Source organism: Grus americana, chromosome 4 (genome assembly GCF_028858705.1).
Source record: "Grus americana isolate bGruAme1 chromosome 4, bGruAme1.mat, whole genome shotgun sequence".
NCBI lineage: Eukaryota > Metazoa > Chordata > Aves > Gruiformes > Gruidae > Grus > Grus americana.
In genome coordinates this window covers 70,339,327-70,359,793 of record NC_072855.1, presented here as the reverse complement: position 1 = coordinate 70,359,793, position 20,467 = coordinate 70,339,327, and the positions used below count along the sequence as shown (strand labels likewise).

Here is a 20,467-nt window from a genome sequence, read left to right as displayed (position 1 = left end):
GTATTTGATTAATATTTAAACATAGCAAAACTGCCAAATATTGCAGCAGATAAGTTTCTTGGGCAAGATTTCCCTGACAGGATACCAGTAACTTCCACTGAAAGGAGGCACTGATAGTGACTTGTATCCTGAGGGGGAGAATCAGAGCCCTGGAGATCTACTTAGTTTTCTGCTTTCTGTGCACATAAAAGCAGAATACATAACAAGGTCACGACAGGCCAAAAATAGCAAATCTTCAAGCAGTTGCAATTCAAATAGATACCAGATCTGCTGGAAAGCAAGCAACTTGACCAGCATGCAGAATTTCTGAAGATCACTACTTTTATAGCATTTTAAATTTTACGACCATTTTTCAAATGTCAAGAAAAACATTAGGTACATACTTTTCAGGGTTTTCCACTTCTTCAGTAACAAAATTGAGGTAAAACCTAGAAAAAAGTTACAAAATGTATTATAAGAGCTTGGTAGATTTTGATTCTGTATTTCTTTCCCGAATAATCAAGAAGATGCTTTTAGTCAAGCACTGCTGTTAATTATAGTAGGCTTTGCAGACCCATGTTTGGATTAAGGAGAATGTGAGATTTAACCTTCCCTCATCCCCACACTCAGGAAGGGAATTCTCTGAAAAGACAGCAAAGTAGAAAAAAAGACAAAAGCTATGTAATGTCAGTGTGGAATTAAATTAATTTTTTTTTTTCCCTGGCATACTAGGCAAATTACAGTTTACCCTAATCCTATACACAAACACACACTCAAGCCTCATATTCCATTTGTGGCTGTAGCCTTTCACAATTTCAGGTTATATTGGCAAAAATTCTCATCAGGGTACTCAGCAAGGACTTCTAAACAATAAAAATAAATGAAGCCTCAAAAAAACCCTCTTAAAACCAGGATTTTGACACTAGCGTGTCATATACGATCACAAACCCGGGCTGCTAATCCTGCGTGCTCTTGCACAACCTCCAGTATTCTGGTCATATTCCAGCAGCATGCGAGAGACAGCTACATGTGGGAATTCATAGGAACTACTCGCCGGGCGCAGCCCTGCATACAAAGCAACCGTAAGCCTCAAGGTCACTGAACCCTCTGTTCTGCATTTATTAGCGCTAGGTCTGTGCGTCGCTGGATCACGCAGATGTGCCTGGCTCAGATACGGGCACAAAGTCACATCCTGGCTAATTAAACAGAGCAGTCAATACAGCGCTTATGCTGGCTTTCTGCTTTTATACAGGAAGACAAATGATATCTGACCCAACAGTGCTACAGTGACTAAACAAACGGTACCTGATCTGGCAGAAAGTCTGGGAACTTTTCTCCATCATAAGTCTTGGACCAGATCTGGGTTAGCAGAACGAGTTAGCGCTGGCTCAGGGTTTTAAAAGATGCGATTGTGTGACCAAGCATGAAATTCTGTAAAGTTAGATTTGCCATGCTATACGACCACCTCAGTACTCGTTTCTAAACTTGCTAGTGCACAGCACACAAAGAAAAGGTTGGGATAGTTCAAAGGAGAGGTGGTTTCTGATCAGTGAGAGGTTCAGCTACTTCTTTCTGCTCTCAGTCCTGCTTCTAGACAGAAGTAATTGACAGCCCTGCATCAGTCCTGTTACTGATGCAAAGACATGCTTCCTTGCATTCTTTTCTCTACTTGTCCTTTTTCACCCAGCATTTTATAAACCCAATAGGCTACACTCGCTCTTCGCAGGATGTACCCACACATACGAGAGATACTACCTTTGCCTCGTTCTAAAAGCTGTATCATTAAAAGTTAATAGTCTCATAGGCTACGCATAAAATTCTGCCTGCGTCCTGGAACACACCACCGACACTTGCAACACTCCTTCATATTCAGCTTATTGGATTGACTTAGCCCCGTGAAACTGATAGTGCAAGGGTATTGACACTCCACTTAATGGTCTGCTCTTCTGTGCTCTGAGGCAATCAATCTGAGCTAGTGACAAAGACAAATAGGCAGCTGGGAAGACCCACTAGCCAAATTAGGTCTTTTCCTGCTAATTTCTTTTAGAAGTGGCAAATAACGACCTTGAAATAAAAGTCAGAAGATGTAAAAGAAAAACAGAGATTATTTTTATTGTAGGGGTTTGGAAACGTTAGGTGGAAAATGGAAAGAAATGGGAAAGAAGCAACAGAATAACAGTATTTTTGATGTGGCATTTTACAGTAAACAAGCTCTGCCTCGGTGATGAGTAATATTAAAGAGCTTTTAAAATTGCCTTCATACAAAAACGTACAGTCAGGTTAATATTTTAAAAGTGAGAAACCATCACATGTATGGATATGAGAGACAGAGGCGGTTATATGAGAGAGAGAGAGGGGGAAGAAGGTAGAGACTGTCCGCATAATGAGTTCAATTTCTTTGAGGCTTCAAAATGCCAGGCTCTTTTCTTCTATATATCTATCACTGATAAAGGCTTTGGACTCTCTCGGGTTTCCCCACACACACCATTTAATATAAAAGTTCTGTTCAGTACTTCAGTGTGCATGTTTATAATGCTCCTGCAACCGGGGAGTTACAGACAGGCAGAGAACTCAAATGCTCGGCCCATTGTCCCTCCGAATTAAATAAATAAAACCCTTATCTTGCAGCCCTCGTCTTTTGTGAGAGGTAAAGAACTTGGCTGGCTGTGAGGCTATGGAAAGAAAGGGAAGACCTGCAGACAAAGCTATCTCAATATAAGCCCGCTCTGGGCATTGTAGCCTTTTTTTTCCCCCCCTCACTGCTGCTGCAAAAGCACGTTGGCACTGTGCAACGTGGAGCCCTCGCAAAGCGTGAATAAATCGTACGGCAGATTCGAAGAGCGGCGGCACCTTTCAAACCAGCTGCTGTGTACTTTGGTGGGCGAGAGGGAAAGAACTTGAAAGAAAGTTCTGAGCAGGATACTTGAAGGCAGATTCTCATACCTTTGCTCACAGGCAATGGCACTTGACTTCTATGGAAGCCAATTGCAATTCTTGTTAAGTGAGGTCCAATTCTCTCAGAGCAAGAGGCACAAGAATCTAGGTTTTTACCTTGTTTTGTGGTCTACACTGATGTTATTGTGGTTCACTGCTTATTCTTCAAATACTGCTTTTACAAAGCAAACGCTGAGGTCCACACAACTTTGCAACAGTTCATAGATTTGTTTCTCATGTAATTACTGGCTTGTTCAACAAAAATTAAAGCTTCATTATCCCTTTTATCCTTTTATCAAAATACCTAATGAAAATTTAAGAACATTGCTTTCTTGTTGCCTTTATTTCCAGTCTTAAGAATAGAAATAAAAGTCTGATTCTTTTAGTGTTCAGAGCATTTTTACCTATTTTACACTGCAGAAGAAAAATCTCTCCTTTGTAGAGCTGCTTGCAGAATAACTACTGAGCATACAGAACAGTAGTGAGATCTACCCTTACTACGTGACGTAGTTTGGCAAAAGATGTAGACCGTGCTACTCCTTTCTTCATATAAATATCTTTGTTAGCGCATATTAGCATTGGTTTTCAGGACAAATACTTATAGGTTTCAACAACTTACCAGCCTGAATAGGCATACATTCCTGAATAGAAAGCAAGTGGTAATCCCATAACACTGGCATCATTCCCCGCAAAGGCATTTTTAAAGTGCTGTGTTTCTCCTGCAACATCAACAAAAACAATATTGAAAAACAAGTTCTTTGGTCACCTACTACTTTAAAACAAATAAATATATCACACCATGGAACATTTAATCACCCAGCAGTTCACTCACTTCAAGTTCTGCCCTTGACCTTCAGTCCTGACCCAACCCTCGCAGCCATAATCTGCCAGCAATTGTAAAAGGTTTCATGGTGTCCCTAGTCATGCAATAGCAGAATTTGATCTATTAGGGTTTTTTTCAAAGCATTCAGAGCTTGACGACACTCACTGCACTGTCATCTCTGGCAGTGACTTACTCATCAACATGAAAGAGCAGAATGAGGTCTGTAGTTATTGCTGTGGAAAATTTCACTTGTTGAACATTTTAATCAGAAGGAACATTGCTCTCAAGCAACATTTTTAAAGTAAACAAACCCAGTATCTTAAACATTTCTACCACTGAAAAATTTAGGAACTCCCTACCACATTATAGCCAGTACTATATTAATATTACACCAAGTAAGAATTACGTATCCGTAAATGCAAACATGTAAGAGTTGTGTTATGCTCTTATTGATTTATGAGGTGCTCTATGGTTTGTAAGACCTCCCCTACAATATCCCAAATTTCCTGAGAAGCAATGATCCTCCAGTGAAAAAGAGCAGGAAGAAGGAGAATTCATTCAGACTAAAATTAGCAATGGGTCAAATCCTCTACCCTTTACCGAGCCCTCAGTCAAAATTCCCACTGTGGCCAGAGGAGGGTCCCAGTGGGAAACCAGGGACACTATCGGAGCTACTGAAGGGCAGCAGACCCCATCCAAACCTGGGTCTGGCCTGCTCCAATGGTCTAGGAAAAATAGGGTGGACGGGAACAGAGAGAAGTTTTGCACATGAAAGGAGGTGAGGGAAGAGGCATTGCAACTGCCAGAAAGGAAGTGAAAAACATAAAAACAGAAATAGTGAATCAGCAGAGTGCTACACAGGAAAACTTTTATTTCGGAGTCTGTTCCTAACCACAGAGAGCCGCCTGTCCCTGAGAAACAGAGCTCACTGCAGAGCCTAACGCTCTGCTGTTGGCTGCGATGGGAGGCTTTGTGAAGCATCATAAAAGAGCATCCCCAGGGACAAAGCCAACAACTGTGATAATTTTTGTTAGATAAAGTCTGCCACCAATTCATTAAAAAGTGCTCTCCGTTCTGACCCTCAGTGCTGAATGGCTCCTTGTGCTTTGTGTAGTTATTGTCTGGCGTTATTGTAACGAGAGCGAGCCGGGGCTTGTCACCATCTCACACCCGCTGCTGATTGGGCTGTAATGGAAAAGCCTCTTCAGGTAGCTGAGCGCATGGCAGTGAAAAGTTTCTCCACCAGCATGGCTTTACCCAAACGACTTCCAGAGAGCCAAGGAAAGGCCTGCGCAGCCACGTCCATGCTGGGTGCTGCTGGGGAGAACAAAGGTGTGTTTTCACGCTCCTTGCTTATGCAGCAACATTGATAAAGTCTGTAGAGTAATTCTGGCCCTCCAAACTCTTCTGCTTTCCTTTCCTACGCTTGGGTTAGCCCCAGACTGCTGCCTTTAGCTGTATGCTTTTGGTTTTCACTTGGAAGAAGTAAAGCATGCATGCAACATGAGCATCCAGTACTTACAGGCAGGAAAGCCCACGAAAGCGACAGCTAACTACAGTTTCTCTTGCCAGTACAGCACCTTTAACTTCACCATGTACGCCACCAAAGTAGTAGACCAGCATCCACGATACTGTTTCTTTCACAAATCTCCCCAATTCTGAGCCCCCTCCGCCACCACATACCCAGTACCGAACCGGACGAGGCACTAGCCCAGTTAAAGGAGCCATATTCTGCCTGGACTGGGCACGTGCTTTGGGGAGGGTTTGCCCATCTGTCATTAAAACCCATTCTGCCCCTTTCACAAAGTTCACGCCAAAGGCAAATTACAGAGAAGAGCAATCCCGTCGCTCATTTGAAAACTAAGTCTGATCTGAATAGGCTCGTTGGCATGCCGAAGGAAATACCAGTTCATCCCAGTGTAGTTCCACTTCTAATCAATTACATGACAGTACAGAGCTTCAGTTAAACAAGCACAGACTAATTAAGAGATTTTGCTGCTATAAGCATTATTTGGTGGAGGCAGGTGGAGAAAGACTGGGGAGGGTAAAGATAAAAGCACTTTAAAAGCATTTACTTTTCATTTCATACCTTTAATTAGCTGGATAACTCCAGGGACTATAATTATCAGAATTGCTACAAGCTTGCAAAACGTAAGGAAAATCTGAATGCGGGCACTCCAGCTGACACTCGTGCTATTCAGGACCATCACCAGCGCTGCAAGGAGAAAAAGAAAAGTCAGAAAAAAATACTCGTGCCACTGAAATTGCCTCAAAACTCTTTGCCAGCAGAAAGGCCGCACACAAAATAGATCCTGATGCATTAAAGGAAATACACCCCAATAACCTTCCTCAGCTGCTGCCCTCCCACTTCTCACATTCCCCTTCCAGACCCCGCACGAAACGCTTGAGCTGAGCCCCTCTGCCTGACCCACTGCGCGGCCCATCCGTCTCTCCGTTCTCTGCCTGGCTCCCTCCACACCAAATCACAGCTCCCTTTACCCCGAATCGTCAGCTGTTGGTAGACCATGGGCTGGCAGGACCCTGCCTTGGATGAAAGAAATTAATTGCCCAACCCTTGTCACTCCAGATTTCTGTATCAGTGCTAGTTTGAACAGAGGTTTGCATTTTCAGAAAAAAATAACAATTAATAATCGTATTAAACTTTCTCACGCCCAGTAATTTCTGGATTTTTTATTTAGGACAAAGAGGGCCTCACTCTCAAATGAACGATTTACCAAAGTCAACCTAAACTCACATCATCATTTAATGTGAATTTTTCACCAGAAAAAAGACCTTAAAGGTTAACACGGTTTTCCAGCCCTGTATTTCGACATAGTTCAGAATTGAGGCATTCTTTTCTAAGTCACAAAGAAATCACCTAGACTTCTGTGAAGTATCACTTGAGATCCAAATACTTATTTTTTGCTGTATTACTTCCACGTATACCTACACTCGGCAGGAAACAGAAAATCCCAGGGCCTGATTCACTACTCTATTGTCCCAATATTACCCTGACATATCTTCACTTATTTAAATGTTGAAAGATCCCTTTAGGTTGCTGCTGAACATCAGTGCTGAGGCTCCTCCTCTTTTCCTAGGGCTTGATTACCAGGAAGATTAACAACTGTCATTTAAGCAAAATATTTCAAATATTCATTTGACCAACAGTGTTTAAGTTATGAAGAAAATGCAGCGCCATAAACAAGCACTGGCTTATTTCAAGTTTCCTAGAAAGTTGAGGATATCATACTTTTCTTTCCCAGAAGACAAAGCCCAGGCAGGGACCAGGCCACAAGAAAATACCAAGGAAGAGTTTTATGTGTAAGAAAGTATCTGCAATTTGGCATCCAGCTTATTCAGAGTTCAAGCTGACCGCAGCAACGGTCTGTTACCCTACACAGGTCAGAATAGCTAACGTGAGCATCCTCCCTGCAGAAAATCCTCCTCGAGGTCTTCTAATGCATCAGTTTCACCTTCCTGATACATATATGGATGTCAAACTAGTATGAACGCTAACGTCAACTCACACGGAAACTCATAACCTTCCTTGCTGGCCAGGCACACCCAAATCACAAGCCCCAAATCTGTATAAGAGCTACACTGGCTTGAGAGGAAAAAAATGCAGACTGGTATTTTCATGAAGACATGAAAGACATGCAGACAAAGTTTGTGTTAAAACCTTCTCCCTCCCCACCTAGAGTTCAAGTCAGACAGATGTTTAATCTGAGGCTTTCTAATCAAATAGCAAAATGGTCACCGCAAGGACCTTCGTTTGATCGGGAAGCTGAAGAGATGCTACACCTGCAGTCAGTCCAGTGCACGTGCCATTAGTTTTGATGGTCCTTTACAAGAGCAAGTCCCTTGCAGAGCTCTGTGACCGGTTCAGGTTGTGTCAGCAACTGGATAGTGAAAGGCAACGGAGAAGAGGAGTCGTGAAGATAGCTGCCAAAGAGCAGGAAAAGAATATGACAAGTGTGCTAAGATTGAAGAAGAAAATTATATCTTGGGACTACGGTCATTATTCAACACCTCTCTTCTATGAATAGGGCCTTATGGAGATACTTCAAGAAACTGATTGCAGATGCTTTGATACAGGATCACAGTAAAGATCTGAAGGAAGCAGCAACTCCCCAGACAAAAGGACAGTGAAAGGAGGACTCATCTCTAACTTTGCCAACTAAAAATCAGGCATCTAGCGTGGATGCATCCTCAATGAAAAGACAGTTACCTTCAGAGGACGAATAAGACGACCTCTTTCAGATGCGCCTCTCAGATGAGATGAGCTGCCTTCAGGAAATGTCTCCCTCTTTCTCCACTGACTCTATGGGGAGCATAGACAAATATCTTCAACTAAACACCTAACTAAAAGCGAGATGAATCCTAACTGAAGGGACTATGGAGGGAGAACAAAGTGGGGTTCGTGAGCAGCCAAACACAACGGTAACACCGATTGTGTCGCTTTTCACAATCTCTTTCCTTCACACAGCCACAGCTGAGGTGGATCATGAAATCTAATGGGAGAAGCAGCAGTAAGCATTACATCCCAGCCTACCTTTCAAGAAAATATGTACCATTGCCTCAGCTGGAAATCAAGGAAACTGCCCTCCCCGAACTTGTCAGGCTTTTAGGGTCAAGGCATTCACACAAAGCAAAAAATACCCTCCATTTGCAGATCTCAATGCGTCAATTAAAACGAAGCCACAGGAGGCACAAAAGCACCCATCAGAGCAGCTTTTGCTACCCGCAAGCCAAGTGAAGTCTTAATTTAAACTGTTTATCTGAAAACTGTCAGTGGTAGAGAGTGAGGGCTGTAACATCTACCATCATGGAAAAAAAAACAACCAAAAAACCAGCAACTAACTATAGACTCACATACACACGACATTTATGCCAATAAAGCTTTGGGTTGGAGTATTTGCCAGCAAGCACCGATAGATCTGTACAGCTGACCTTGGCTTTGAAGCATAATACTGCCTCTAACAGCCATAGTTTGGGGTATTTGAGGGTTTTTGGCAGACCTCCAAAAGAAGGGGGAAATTATACGTTATTGCGGCATAAAATGCCCAAAATACGCATGAATGAGTCTAAAAACTTTAAAAACATGTGCGAGTTAGTAACCTGCTTTCAGTGTCACAATTTTTAATAGCTGAAACCTGTTTATCTGCTTTCTGATATGGAGGCCAAGTGAAAAAGATTAGAAAAGGCTCGGTTAAGATTGCGTATCTGTTCAGGTTACATATTGATAGCACAGTTCATTACCTTTGCACAAAATAATTTATCCCTTCCTGTTACCAATATATTTAAGCTTACCATTAGGAGAAGAATTAAAAGATACAAATAAAGCAATATATGAATATGGGGGGGGGGGGGGTGAGTTGCAATGGTGATAGGACATTTCTTCATTGGAAGAAACAATAAATATGGAGGAGTCTACCAGCTTTCACTTAGAGAAATGAATTTTTAACTTTTTCTCCTAAAAAGAGAGTCTTCAGCATCAGAACAAAGGCAGACAGCATCCCTTCTGCTTTGTGTCCTGGGGCTGTTGTGTCCAGCTCAAGCAAAGTTGGGCATTTAGAAGGCCTCCTCTCCTGTTAGCATTTTCTTCAGCTGTCCTTCCCTATGCTGGGGCATATCCAAGTTCTTCCTCCTCTACCTGCTCACTTATTTTCATAAAAATTGCAGTAATTAGATATCTTTGAAATGTCTGCTCCTCTCTCAGGTACACTTAAATTGACTGACTTTAGAAAAGGTTCATGGCAGAGTGACAGATAGACTGCCATATGCATATCCAGTATTTGCCTAGGTTCTTCTCCTTGTGGAGATTTGTTTAAGAAATAACAAGTGAATTCAAGTGATTTCTAAGTTTGAAAAGAACAGGCAGCCTTTGCTTTGGAGATTCAGAAAGCTGGGGTATCTGAAGAGAACCTGCACACAAGCATCCTTCTCTCTACTGAGCCACTGAAATGTTTGGACTTTTTAGTTGGTTGGTTTTATTTTTAAAAAGGAAAATAAAAATGAAAGTGCCATATTGTGGAAGAGAAAATTTGCTTCTAACGGTTGTTCAAAATTGCTCAGAACAGATGTGATTTTGAGGGGAATTTTGTGCCCAGCACATGCTTTTTTCCTATAAATAATAAACCAAGAATGAGGGGGTTTTTTTAAGTTCACCACCTCCAGTAGTTCCATTTTAGCTCTCATCTGATCTACATCTCTGCAGCACCGTCATTCCTTTTCCACCACAGAGGCACTGAGGTGGAATGGTGGGAGCAGAATGGGCTGTGGTCCCTCTGCAAGAAGTACTTGTTTGCAGCTGGTAGAGGTACAACAGCATTTGCCACTCCCCATCATAATCCTGGTTGCATCCATCTCTGGCAACCTTTTAGTTATAGGCTTAAATTGAAGAAAAGGAGGTTTAGGTGGAAAAAAAAGAAATAAGAAAAGCTGTCTTGTGACAAGGATAGAAAAAACTGGGCTACAGTATTAGGTGAGGCTTTAGAAACTCCCTCACTACAGGTTTTAAGACCAGTTTAGACAAACATCTGTCAGGAATTGTTCAGACATGCTGATTGTGTTTGGGGGCAGGGGATCACCTGGAGATTTTTCAAAATCTCTTCCTGCCCTTTCTAGTATGATCAGAAACGTCAAGGTAAAAGTACAGAACAAAGTCTCTCCCAAGGACGGAGTTTAATGGTGCTTCCCACTACCTTTTCCCCTGCGCAATAAAGATAGATACGCAGCGAGCGCTCTGTCATCAGGCACAGGAGGTAGAAGGGACCAGGAGTGGATAAGAAGACAAAAGGCACGTCAGTTCACTTTCTGATTAACTTAAAATTTTCAGTAGAAGCAAACACTACCTTTGGCACCATTAAATTGGATTATAAGATCTTCAGGGTCCCAGCGTGTCTGTTCAGCTCAACACCACCTTAATCTTACGTATCACTCTGCCTACACGCACACTACAAAACCTTCATAACAATTACCACCACAACAGCTAATTCTTACCATACAAGAATAACAGTCATCCATTCTGGAATCCCTGAGCTTAAGTGTAGCATATGATCAAAAACTACTACAAATGAAACTCCACCGTAGACCATACTGCGAAGAACAAAGATAAAGCCTGACATGTCACTGTTTTCCTCAGCATCGTCCCATTCACCATTACAAACTTTCTACAAGAATCCCTTCTTTCGGTGAAACGACAGCTCATCCTACCTGCGCTCACCATAGCAGCAGTCTGCTGTGAACTCCTCTCCCCCTTTAGGCTGTAATTATTTCAACATAACTCCACCCCCCCCTGCAATGCTACTTCTTTGTTTAATTACTTCGCGAAGCCCTGGATTATCACACAGATTTTCAATTAAATTAAAAGCAATAAAAACCTATTTCAAATTGTTCACTTATTGTGCTTGAATCACATGCACTTAACAAAATGCTTTGATGGAGTCCCTACTTAACATTCCTTCTGTCTCAGTGACCTTGAAGTTACCGAACATCTGTTTCACCCTTATCTTGCACTGAAATATTTTAGACAGATGTAGCTATAAAAAGTCATTGACCTCAAAATTCAAGCCCTTAATTCAATTATTCCTATGAAACCTATAGTTTGTGCATAATTAAGTTACAAAGAAATGCGGTCGCATACTGATTTTTTTAACACTCCTGGCAGAAGGGAACTCTTATCAAGAGAGCTCCTACAAAAAGCCACAGTAACCTGGAGACTGCAAATTTCAATGTCAATTGAACTCCCTACCCCAAAGAAAGAAAAAGTCATCTGAACCTATTATTGTGCAAAACTGAAGGGGTCTCCTGTGTGCCTTCGATCATTTCACATGTCTTAATTCCTTTTTCTGGTCCTTTTGTTTCTGATACATGCACCAACCAAATTGAAAGGAACAATCTGTTACTAATTACTCAAGTCTACTCTGCACTCTCCTCCCAGCACAGCTGAATGTGAATATCTGCACAGGTGTGCAAGGAGCATCATCACCAGTGAGCAGACAGAGCTGGAAACGAGCCTCTAGTGCTGCAAGCACACAGCTCCAGAGCCCCATTCGCATCAGGATTCGTGCCTTCCCGTTCCGTGCAGCCTCCCACACCGGCCCTGCAAAGCTCCTGGTCTCAGGGTAGCCTCCCTCCTTCCACTGGCAATTATCAGTTCTCTGTAGCCCTACATGGTCCCTTTCACACTAACTGCAAAGTTAGCAAGAGTAGGGCAAGCTGCTGGTAACAGACGTGTGTTTTCACCGAGCTGTACACCCTGCTCCCAAAGTCATCGGCTGGGTTCCCGCTTCCTGAACCGCAAGTGCCTCAATAAGTTTTATTGCTATGAAGGACAGAGCAGGACTAGGGAAGATGATCTCATGTTGCCTGTGCTCCACTCAAGAGAACTACATTTCTTCATGGCATCATACTTGGCACTCGATTGCCTCCTAAAACGGAGGTAGAGCAAAGCACTTAAAATCAGGTAATCATTCTTCCATATCTCTGGCACTGGCTCACCATCTCTCAGGGACTGAAATTGCTTCCACAAAAGTAATGAGAGTTCTGCTATTAATTCAAGTGGCAACAGAATCAGCCTTGGCAATAGATTTTCGCTGCCATTAATAAAGTCTGCTATTCTTTTTACTACTGCGTATGCTCACAAACACACATACCCAGGCAAAAAGTCACGCTGATGCCCTTGGCATTGGATGCACAGTCATTTCGTAATGATTCACATCAAATGACTACCTGTTCAGTGTGCGATTACTTTTTTTTTTTCCAATTTACATCATCTTTAGCCTTCCCTGAAACCTAAAATTGGATACTTACTGATGCCAACAGCTGTAATAAGTTTAATCGCAAGTTCTGGGATTTCACACTGCATAAAGAAAGGTTCCAAAATGTAACGTCCAAATGCCAACGATATCACTGCTGTGGCAGCAGGGCTAGAGTAAAAACAACAACAAAAATCACAAAATCAATCTGCAATAGTACATAGATAATATTCTTATGGGATCATGCTGTAACTTTACTACCACAGAACTGTTAACCATACTTAATTTTGGTGCCTGCTTGTAGCTATGCCACCAGGCACCACGGTTTCTGAATGTAGCAGAAAATCACAAGTAGTTTTAGCTTTGCTCAGTGGTTCTGACCTTGACAGGAACACCTCTTACCAGGATTGCTCTTACAACTTCCATGTCGTGAAGCAGACGTAAACAGAACAGAAAGGTACCAATAGAAATCTTTGTTCACTCGCTTGAAGTGGACACGTCCAGAATTAGTTTACCTTGAGTAGAAGTAGTTGGGGACTGAATTTTAGTGGCCAGGTATATCTCACCCCTCAGAGAAACATGCAAATTAATTTAAATCGAGTTGTGAATTCTGCTTTACTAAGTATCCAAAACCTACCCAAGTCTGTTATTAAAATCTAAGACAATGCAAAAAATGAATTAAAATGGGATTTCCTAAAATTCAAACAGAACTTGTTTCTTTTATTGACTAACAATTTCCTAGCACTGCACGTGAGAGTAAAAATCCTCAAAGTACAGAAAACACCTACCATGAAAGAGAGAAACGCAAAGGCAGGCATGCATGCAGTTGTGTGTACAAATTTGAAATACTCATAATATTCATAGAGCCTTTCTCTTTGAGACAGATTAAATGTTTGCCAGAAGCCTTAGCACTGACACATATTAGCAGCAAATTGCCCTGTGCCTGGGATCAGACGCTGTCTGCATATTACAGTTCCGGTGGTCTGCTCACGTTTGGTTTGGGAGGACACTTTCACCCTTCTTAGGACAGCTGGTGGCATCTGTGCTTCATCACACACCCACACACAAGAAGGACAAAAGGACATATGATTCTGCCTCAAAGGATTTTTGAGTTAAACAAGAGTTCACGCAAATTTCTTGTGAAAAAAATCTATAGCATATAATAAAATAATGCCTCATCTTACAGAATTTTAATAAAAATATAGTTGCTAAAAATGCTATGGAACAGTGTAAGCTGTTGTTGTAATTCTCCATTGAATGATAAAGGAATTTTCCACAAGAGACTTTCACCCTTGAAACAAAACCCACTTTCTTAGCGTTGTGACTCAACCAAAATGTCACACATAGCGTTGGACCAAGCTGCAGAGCAGCAAAGAACAGACGTATCTTCCTTGGAAAGTTTCTGCGTGGACAAGCGAGGGCTGCTGCTTGTGCGTCCCCCACACACGAGGGCTGTTCCTTTTACCAGCCAACAACTGGCTTTGCAACTGTTGCCTTCGCTCAGGGACCAAATGTCCTCTGCGCTGGATTTACACAGACATTTACGGACTTTACCTCCATGCAATATTTCTAATTTACATAAGATCATCACCAGGCTTCCAGCTTTTAAACACTCCAGCCTGCCAAAAGTAGTTTGAAGTGTCCTAGATCAGATGAAAGATCAGATCTTTGTGCCTTCCCAGCCTTTTTCCTCAGTCCCAGCTCCTTTTTCCAGAACTTGGATTTTTCCCTCTCATTTTAAGAAAGGTCTTTTTAAAGAGGCGGTTGTTGTTATCCACACCATTATGTTTTTAAAAACGTAGTTCCTAAATTACACCTCTAATAAATAGCTGTCTCTCCCCTATTCCCATGTTTGGGGGGCACGTTGCTGGCAGCGTAGCCCATCAATGGAGGTGGAAGCTGAAGGAATGGGGAGTTGATCGCAGCCAATTCCTTTTAATCGCAATCCTAAAGAGGGGCTGGCAGCCCCCTGCACACAGCTGTGCGCCCAGGAGCGGACAGAAAGCGCATTAGCAGCTTTCACTGAAGGGCAAGGAGCACAAAAAGCCACCAGGAAAGGAGCAGGTACCCTGCCCCAGCACATACCCCAGGTGAGACAGGCGCTTGGCAGCGGCACTCTCACCCAACGTGTGTTTAGCAAACACCATAGCGAAGCTCTACGGCCAATGCATTCACAGTCATCTTCACTTGCTTGAAAACTGGCACTTTTTTTTTTAAAAAACTGGCACTTTTTTTAAAAAAAACCCCAAGGTATGTAATATACCTGCAACCTGACTTTTGAGGAGAAAAAGAGTTCCTACTTGTACTGGACGAGGAGCAGTGCAGTGTCAGGCACATCTAAGCAGCAGATGACGTTGGCACAGTTTAATCAGTATGTGGGCAGAGTTTAAGTGTGCCCTAGACTGTAAAGTAGGTGCTGAAAAGATAAACAAGAGCAGGAAATGTTTATTTTGGTTGCGGCTGCTCCACCAGCCCGTAGGTGTGATAACCCTGCAATCTTTCAGAGGAAAAAACGGCTTAGCTGAGAAGTGTGTGTGCAACTTCATCTACTGAAAAAACCTAGATACATATTAGGTTTCAACTTCTTTGATGGCAGCAGCCAATTAGTTTACCAACGCAGGAGTCGGATATAAAACTCTACACAGAGTTTCGGCAGCGCCGCTCTGATCATCGCAAGTTATAACAAGTACGCCTCCCTTGCTGCCTCCCAGATTTGATGATTAAAGAATCCACTGATGTTCCTTCCCATGCAAGATGATTATTTTCTGGGTGTGGGGCAGATGACGATGACTAAGGGTGTTTTCATGACAGTCCTGGGACGCTGTCATATGTAAAAAAATAATAATTTTATGAGGAGAGGAATTCATGAAGCCTGGTTTCTTGTGGGTATTTGTGCCTAGGGTAGTAAGGTTCCCCATGCCTGGTAAGGTGCAGGTTAAGAGGGATTTCTAACACTACCCTCTTTTATTTAGTCTCTGATGTGCTACATTCACAGTGAAAACATAGGTCTGTTTCTTCTGTCTGCTTTTCTCTTTTAGCAAAAATAAGGTTTAAGGCATCTGCTCTTTCATCACGTTTGATGGAAATTATGCAGTTAATTCAAAGGTTACATCTGGGTGGGGAGGATGTCAGGTACCATCTGACATACACAATGATTTCCTCCGGAAACAAGATAAGAATTTATGGATTCATAATGACTCAGCACTGTCAGTGCTTTTAAACTCAACAGTCTATGCTAGAACTTGTCAATATTATGTAAACATAGTTGTGATTTGAAAAGAGGTTTCTGCTTTTGTGACTAATTTGCTGATTGCAGAAGAGAGGGGAAAGGAGTGCTAACCAGCCTGAGGCAGGAACGGAGCATTCCCAAAGTCATTTTGCATAAATAAGTTGGCCTGTTCTACATGTAATAAGCTCTCCAGCCTCAGCAATACTGTAAAAAAAAAAAAAAAATTAAAAAATTCAAAGAGCCACCTTTGAGTTGGATACAAAGATCCTTTTATGTTAAGAAAATTTATTTGATATGATTTGACATCTTCACGTTATAATTCACCTATACAACATCAAGGACTGCAGGAGTCACAGGCTCACACACCAAAACAATACTTGGACATTTTAGATATATAAAGACTTAATGTTTCTTTATGTGGCCAGTTAGCGCACTTCATAGTAATCATGAGTTAAGCTCCCCAATGCCCCACAAAAAACGGGGACCTAAACTGCCATATAAAGAATACATGGTACCCCCAAATCTGAAAATTACTGGGCAAAAGCTTCACCAGGAGTTATTTCTGTATCACAGACAACAGCAACTGCTCCAAAAGCTCGTGCCAAGATGGAAAAAATGTAAAAGTTACTTCCCTCTTCCACTATCCTATATATAGCCATGGCTATTAGCATTATTAGTGACATTAATGGATACAGTAAGCTTAGAAAAATTAAAGCAAGTAGCTAAATTTGTGTGGCAGGTAGTTTTCTTAGATTCTTTGTTTCTCCCCATACACGCACATGTCTTCTTGAACATTTCAATGCTGACGAGCAAAATAGCGTTAAATTCTCTGAAGCAACCATACTAAAAGAACTCAGCTCATTGATCAAGATAGATTTGATTTGTTTTGCCCATCATGTATTGGAGATTTTTCTTTATGACCGAAAAGCATGTTGCCATCAGAAAAGAAACGCAGAAAAGCCATGATACACTTACCGAATAATGAGTAATTCAACCCAGACTCTCACAAAAGCAGGTAATGGGCCAAAGGCCTCCAGGATATAGGTGTAGTGACCACCAGATTTCTTAATGCATGTTCCTAGTTCAGCATAGCAGAGGGCACCTGTGAGAATTAAACTGTGTCATCACAAGAGATATCCAGAAATACCTTTCAAAACATCTATAGGTTAAACAATGGAGCTGCTGTGGTATCACAGCTACTTTTGATATATTTTAATCTTTTTTTTCCAAGTAATTTTGTAAGTTTTAATTCATTCAGCTAGTCTTGCAGTTAACCAAGCTGTACATATATCCAGTTACATTTATGCGTAAAGCCACTGAAGAAACTCTTTGCTATCAACAGTTTCATTACTCATCCGTATCTCATGAAGAGGAACAACAAAACCCTGTGTCACGCCAGCTACCCCAGCCAGCCTAACTGCACCGCTCAGTGAAAGCCTTCTGACACATCTGCTTGTTATCAAATGATGATCGGCTCCTTTCAGCCTTAGAGATGCCTGGCTCAGCCTCTGAAGGAACCCCTGAAAATTGTATTACCCCTCCTCAGCCATGGGCAAAGCAATCGACTGGCCAAAATTTGGAAGCAGGAATTGCAGATTAAGAATTTTCCTCAATAGTACTCCCAACATCTTATATACAAAATTCAGGGGATGGCCTAGCCCTGACTTTTCAACACTGGTGCAGTGTGGTCCTGTACTACTAACGCAATGAAAGCTGTTCATTTCTGCATTGCCTTAAATACAGAGCACTTCACGTTTTCATAGCAGGAGGCTTATTTCATCTTTTGGTGCGTTTACACTGACTAAAATAAAACCCAAATCATCATCACATTGCTGTGTTAGTTCACGCAGAAGTGGTTCGGGCCCTTCGGAGCAAGTTCCAGTGGCATTCCCAGCAAGCAGCAGCTCTCAGGGAGCTCCCCGAGGCTGCCGCCGGCACAACGCACGGCCTCTGCCGTTACAGAGCAGGCAACAGCACGCTGCAACTACGATGACTTGCATGAAGCCTTCTTCACCCATGCACAACCTGCTACTGTTGCTTATGAGCCATCACCCAGTCACAAAGCCAGTAGATTCTCAGCTCCACGGTGGACCACATCAGTAGAGAAGTGTGCCACATCCAATAAAAGAAGGCAGCCCTTTCAGAAGAGTCTGAGAAACCAGATGAAAACAGTACTAAAGTTTGTAACCACCGCATCTCATAGAGTTCAGATCAGCAACATATATGAACTCATTTTGGCTCCTGTTCCCTGCATGCGTTTATGCTGCAGCACTTTAAGAGGAAAACTACAGCTGTCGAAACCACGTAATGTGTCCAATCCCACTAAAGCTGTACCACGTTATGACAGATTCCATCCTTGTTAATTTGCTTTGTTTGGGCCTTTGCAAAAAGCATGGCGGCTTTTATCTCCTATTCTTCAGCTTACCTGAAAATGTACTTAAAGGAATCCTTACAGCCACATTAAAGAAAAGCTATTGATGAGTTTTCTCTTGCCAGCCTCTTCTGTTGAGGTTCAGGACGAAATGAAATTGTGTTTCGATACATGTTATATACACAGCCTGGGCAAGACCTTAAGTGATATTTGCATGTGATTTTACTATAATTAAGTCATGCAGGGAATTAAAAACACCCATAGCGTAAAAAATATGAAAAAATAACTGTAACAGGTTCATTCAGAGAAAGAGATATATTTTGCTGGGCCAAGTTACACAGTTCTTCATATCTTGAGATCTGGAAAATGACCTAGAAAATCCATCTGATAAGAGAAGGGTTTTTTTGTACAGCCTTTACTTCACAACCAGAACATTACTTGTATTAAAATTAAAGCCAAAAATGTAATGCTTAAGCAAATTCTGTTTTGACTAAATCTAAAGACCAAGGTCTTCTGACAGGGTTACAAATTTTATCTGAGGTCTGTCTTTATAGAGGATTTTTGCTTATAGGCAGGACTTCCACATTTGTACAACGGATTATGCTGTGCATTGTACCAAGACACGTAACATTTGACCAAAACGGCTGCTAACTTGCTTGCACTTTCTGTTTGGCTTGGGTGGGCTTAGCCTGTAAACATTCCATGTTTCTTTTAAGCTCAGAGCCAATTTACACAGGGTGGCATTTGCCTGTTCCACCTATTAAGCAGACACGTGTTAGTCCGTGTTTGTCCTCTTTACCTCCTGCCAGAAAACAAGTCGTTTCTGGTTTAAATAAAGCAAATATTCATGTTAGTTCTTCAGCTTCTTTGAGATTAACTCATTAAGTAGGTCAATGGACCCTCTGTCCCGCAGAGGCCAGGGTGGGGTTTTCCATTCTGAATGGGGGCTTTGTGTACAGAACAAATAAACTGGCATTCTTCGGAATTTAATTCTCTTCAAAAATAGACAAAATTAGTAAAAACTGTCACGACAGGCAGGCCAGCAATAAAACTCGCATTACAAATTTGTTTCCATCACACTGTTTTTAGCAGCTCAACCTTTCAAAGCAACATCGTGGGTGAGGAACAAAGTAAAGAGCAGTGATACAAGACCAGGGAGAGAGGTTATTAGTGTTATTATGACTTTTCTCCCTTTCATGCCAATACAGCTTACGTCCAGTGGGAATTATTACTCTCAGACTTTGCTCTAGCCTCTAGGGAAGTAAGTTGAGCTGTCTAAACATTTTGCCGGTGTCTGAGCAGAGTGACCCGCATCCCCGACTGCCGGGGGCCTTACAAGCAAACCTCTCTAGCCAGAAGAAAAACATTACACATACAGCACATTGTGTGGCATAAAATGGACATTTACTTCTCCTGTTCCTTTAGGGACCCATAAGAAACAACAATTCATGCTTCCAATCTTTACCGATCAGGCGCCGGGGGGCCAGGGGTTGCATACCTCTGCGCCCTCCACACAACCTATCACGCAGCAAAACCCTTCTGTAGCCCTATTGGTCCTCAAGCTCCAGCCTGTGCCTTGCTATCCAATGGCAAAATCGGACAAATAATAGCAATAATCCACCGGCTGCCCCTCTGGACCAATTAGAAACTTTTAAGGGACTTACCGAAGAGCGAGAGGATGCCACACACTGTCCAGACAGTCAAGGACATGCCCACGCTGCCCGTGTTCTTCAGGATGCCTTTAGGAGAGATGAAGATGCCAGCTCCAATGATAGTGCCAATTATGATGGATATCCCCCTCAAAAGTGTCACTTTCTTCTTCAGCACAACTTTTCCCTCCTGGGCTGGCTGTCCGCTGTCCATAGAGGGCAACCTGCCATTAGCTTGCCCCTGCAAGTAGCTTCCATTAGAGACGGTGGTTACAGCAGCTTTCCTAAACATGCTACAGTGCCCCCAGCACACCAACAGCAAGCACAGGCAAACAAGTTTGCAGCAGAAACTTAAGGGGTTTTTTTCCTCTCTGTGTAGCCAACTACTTAGTCTCTTCCTCTGCCCCCTCTTATCTTTCCAGCTGCTCCTACGCACAGGTAGCAAGCTCCTAAAGTGTATTTGAGCCTTTCCTGCGATCCGAGCGCTGCTCAGGAACACCTGCGCTTTCACACTGCGAGCTGGTACTGCCCTATCATTGGAAACCAGCTCAGCTTCCGCGTGGACTTGTATTTAAGCTCTTGTCATACCAAGTTACTCCAGCTGAATGATGATGCAAATTCTCCAGGTTTGCATCAGCCATTTGAGAAACCTCTGGCATTACTCAGCATTTCTCTTTTTTTTTTTTTTTCTTTTCTTTTTAAACGGTAGGGGCATGTTGCGCA

At 42.3% G+C, this 20,467-nt stretch overlaps 1 protein-coding gene across 11 annotated transcripts in view; it reads right to left on the bottom strand.

The window, feature by feature from the left end:
- The window catches only part of SLC7A11 (solute carrier family 7 member 11), a 264,297-nt gene that overhangs the window by 39,159 nt on the left and 204,671 nt on the right, over positions 1-20,467 (bottom strand). For 8 of the 11 annotated variants that reach the window (XM_054823912.1, XM_054823913.1, XM_054823911.1 and 5 more), the window contains 6 exons: positions 19,760-19,985; positions 16,700-16,826; positions 12,551-12,666; positions 5,826-5,951; positions 3,533-3,632; positions 384-428 (listed from right to left, as the gene is read on the bottom strand). In XM_054823912.1, the coding sequence (XP_054679887.1) occupies positions 384-428; positions 3,533-3,632; positions 5,826-5,951; positions 12,551-12,666; positions 16,700-16,826; positions 19,760-19,985 (740 nt within the window). Of the gene's footprint in view, positions 1-383; positions 429-3,532; positions 3,633-5,825; positions 5,952-12,550; positions 12,667-15,835; positions 15,856-16,699; positions 16,827-17,023; positions 17,051-19,759; positions 20,464-20,467 lie in introns of those variants that run through there. The other 3 variants (XM_054823910.1, XM_054823920.1, XM_054823921.1) reach the window with 3 other exon arrangements.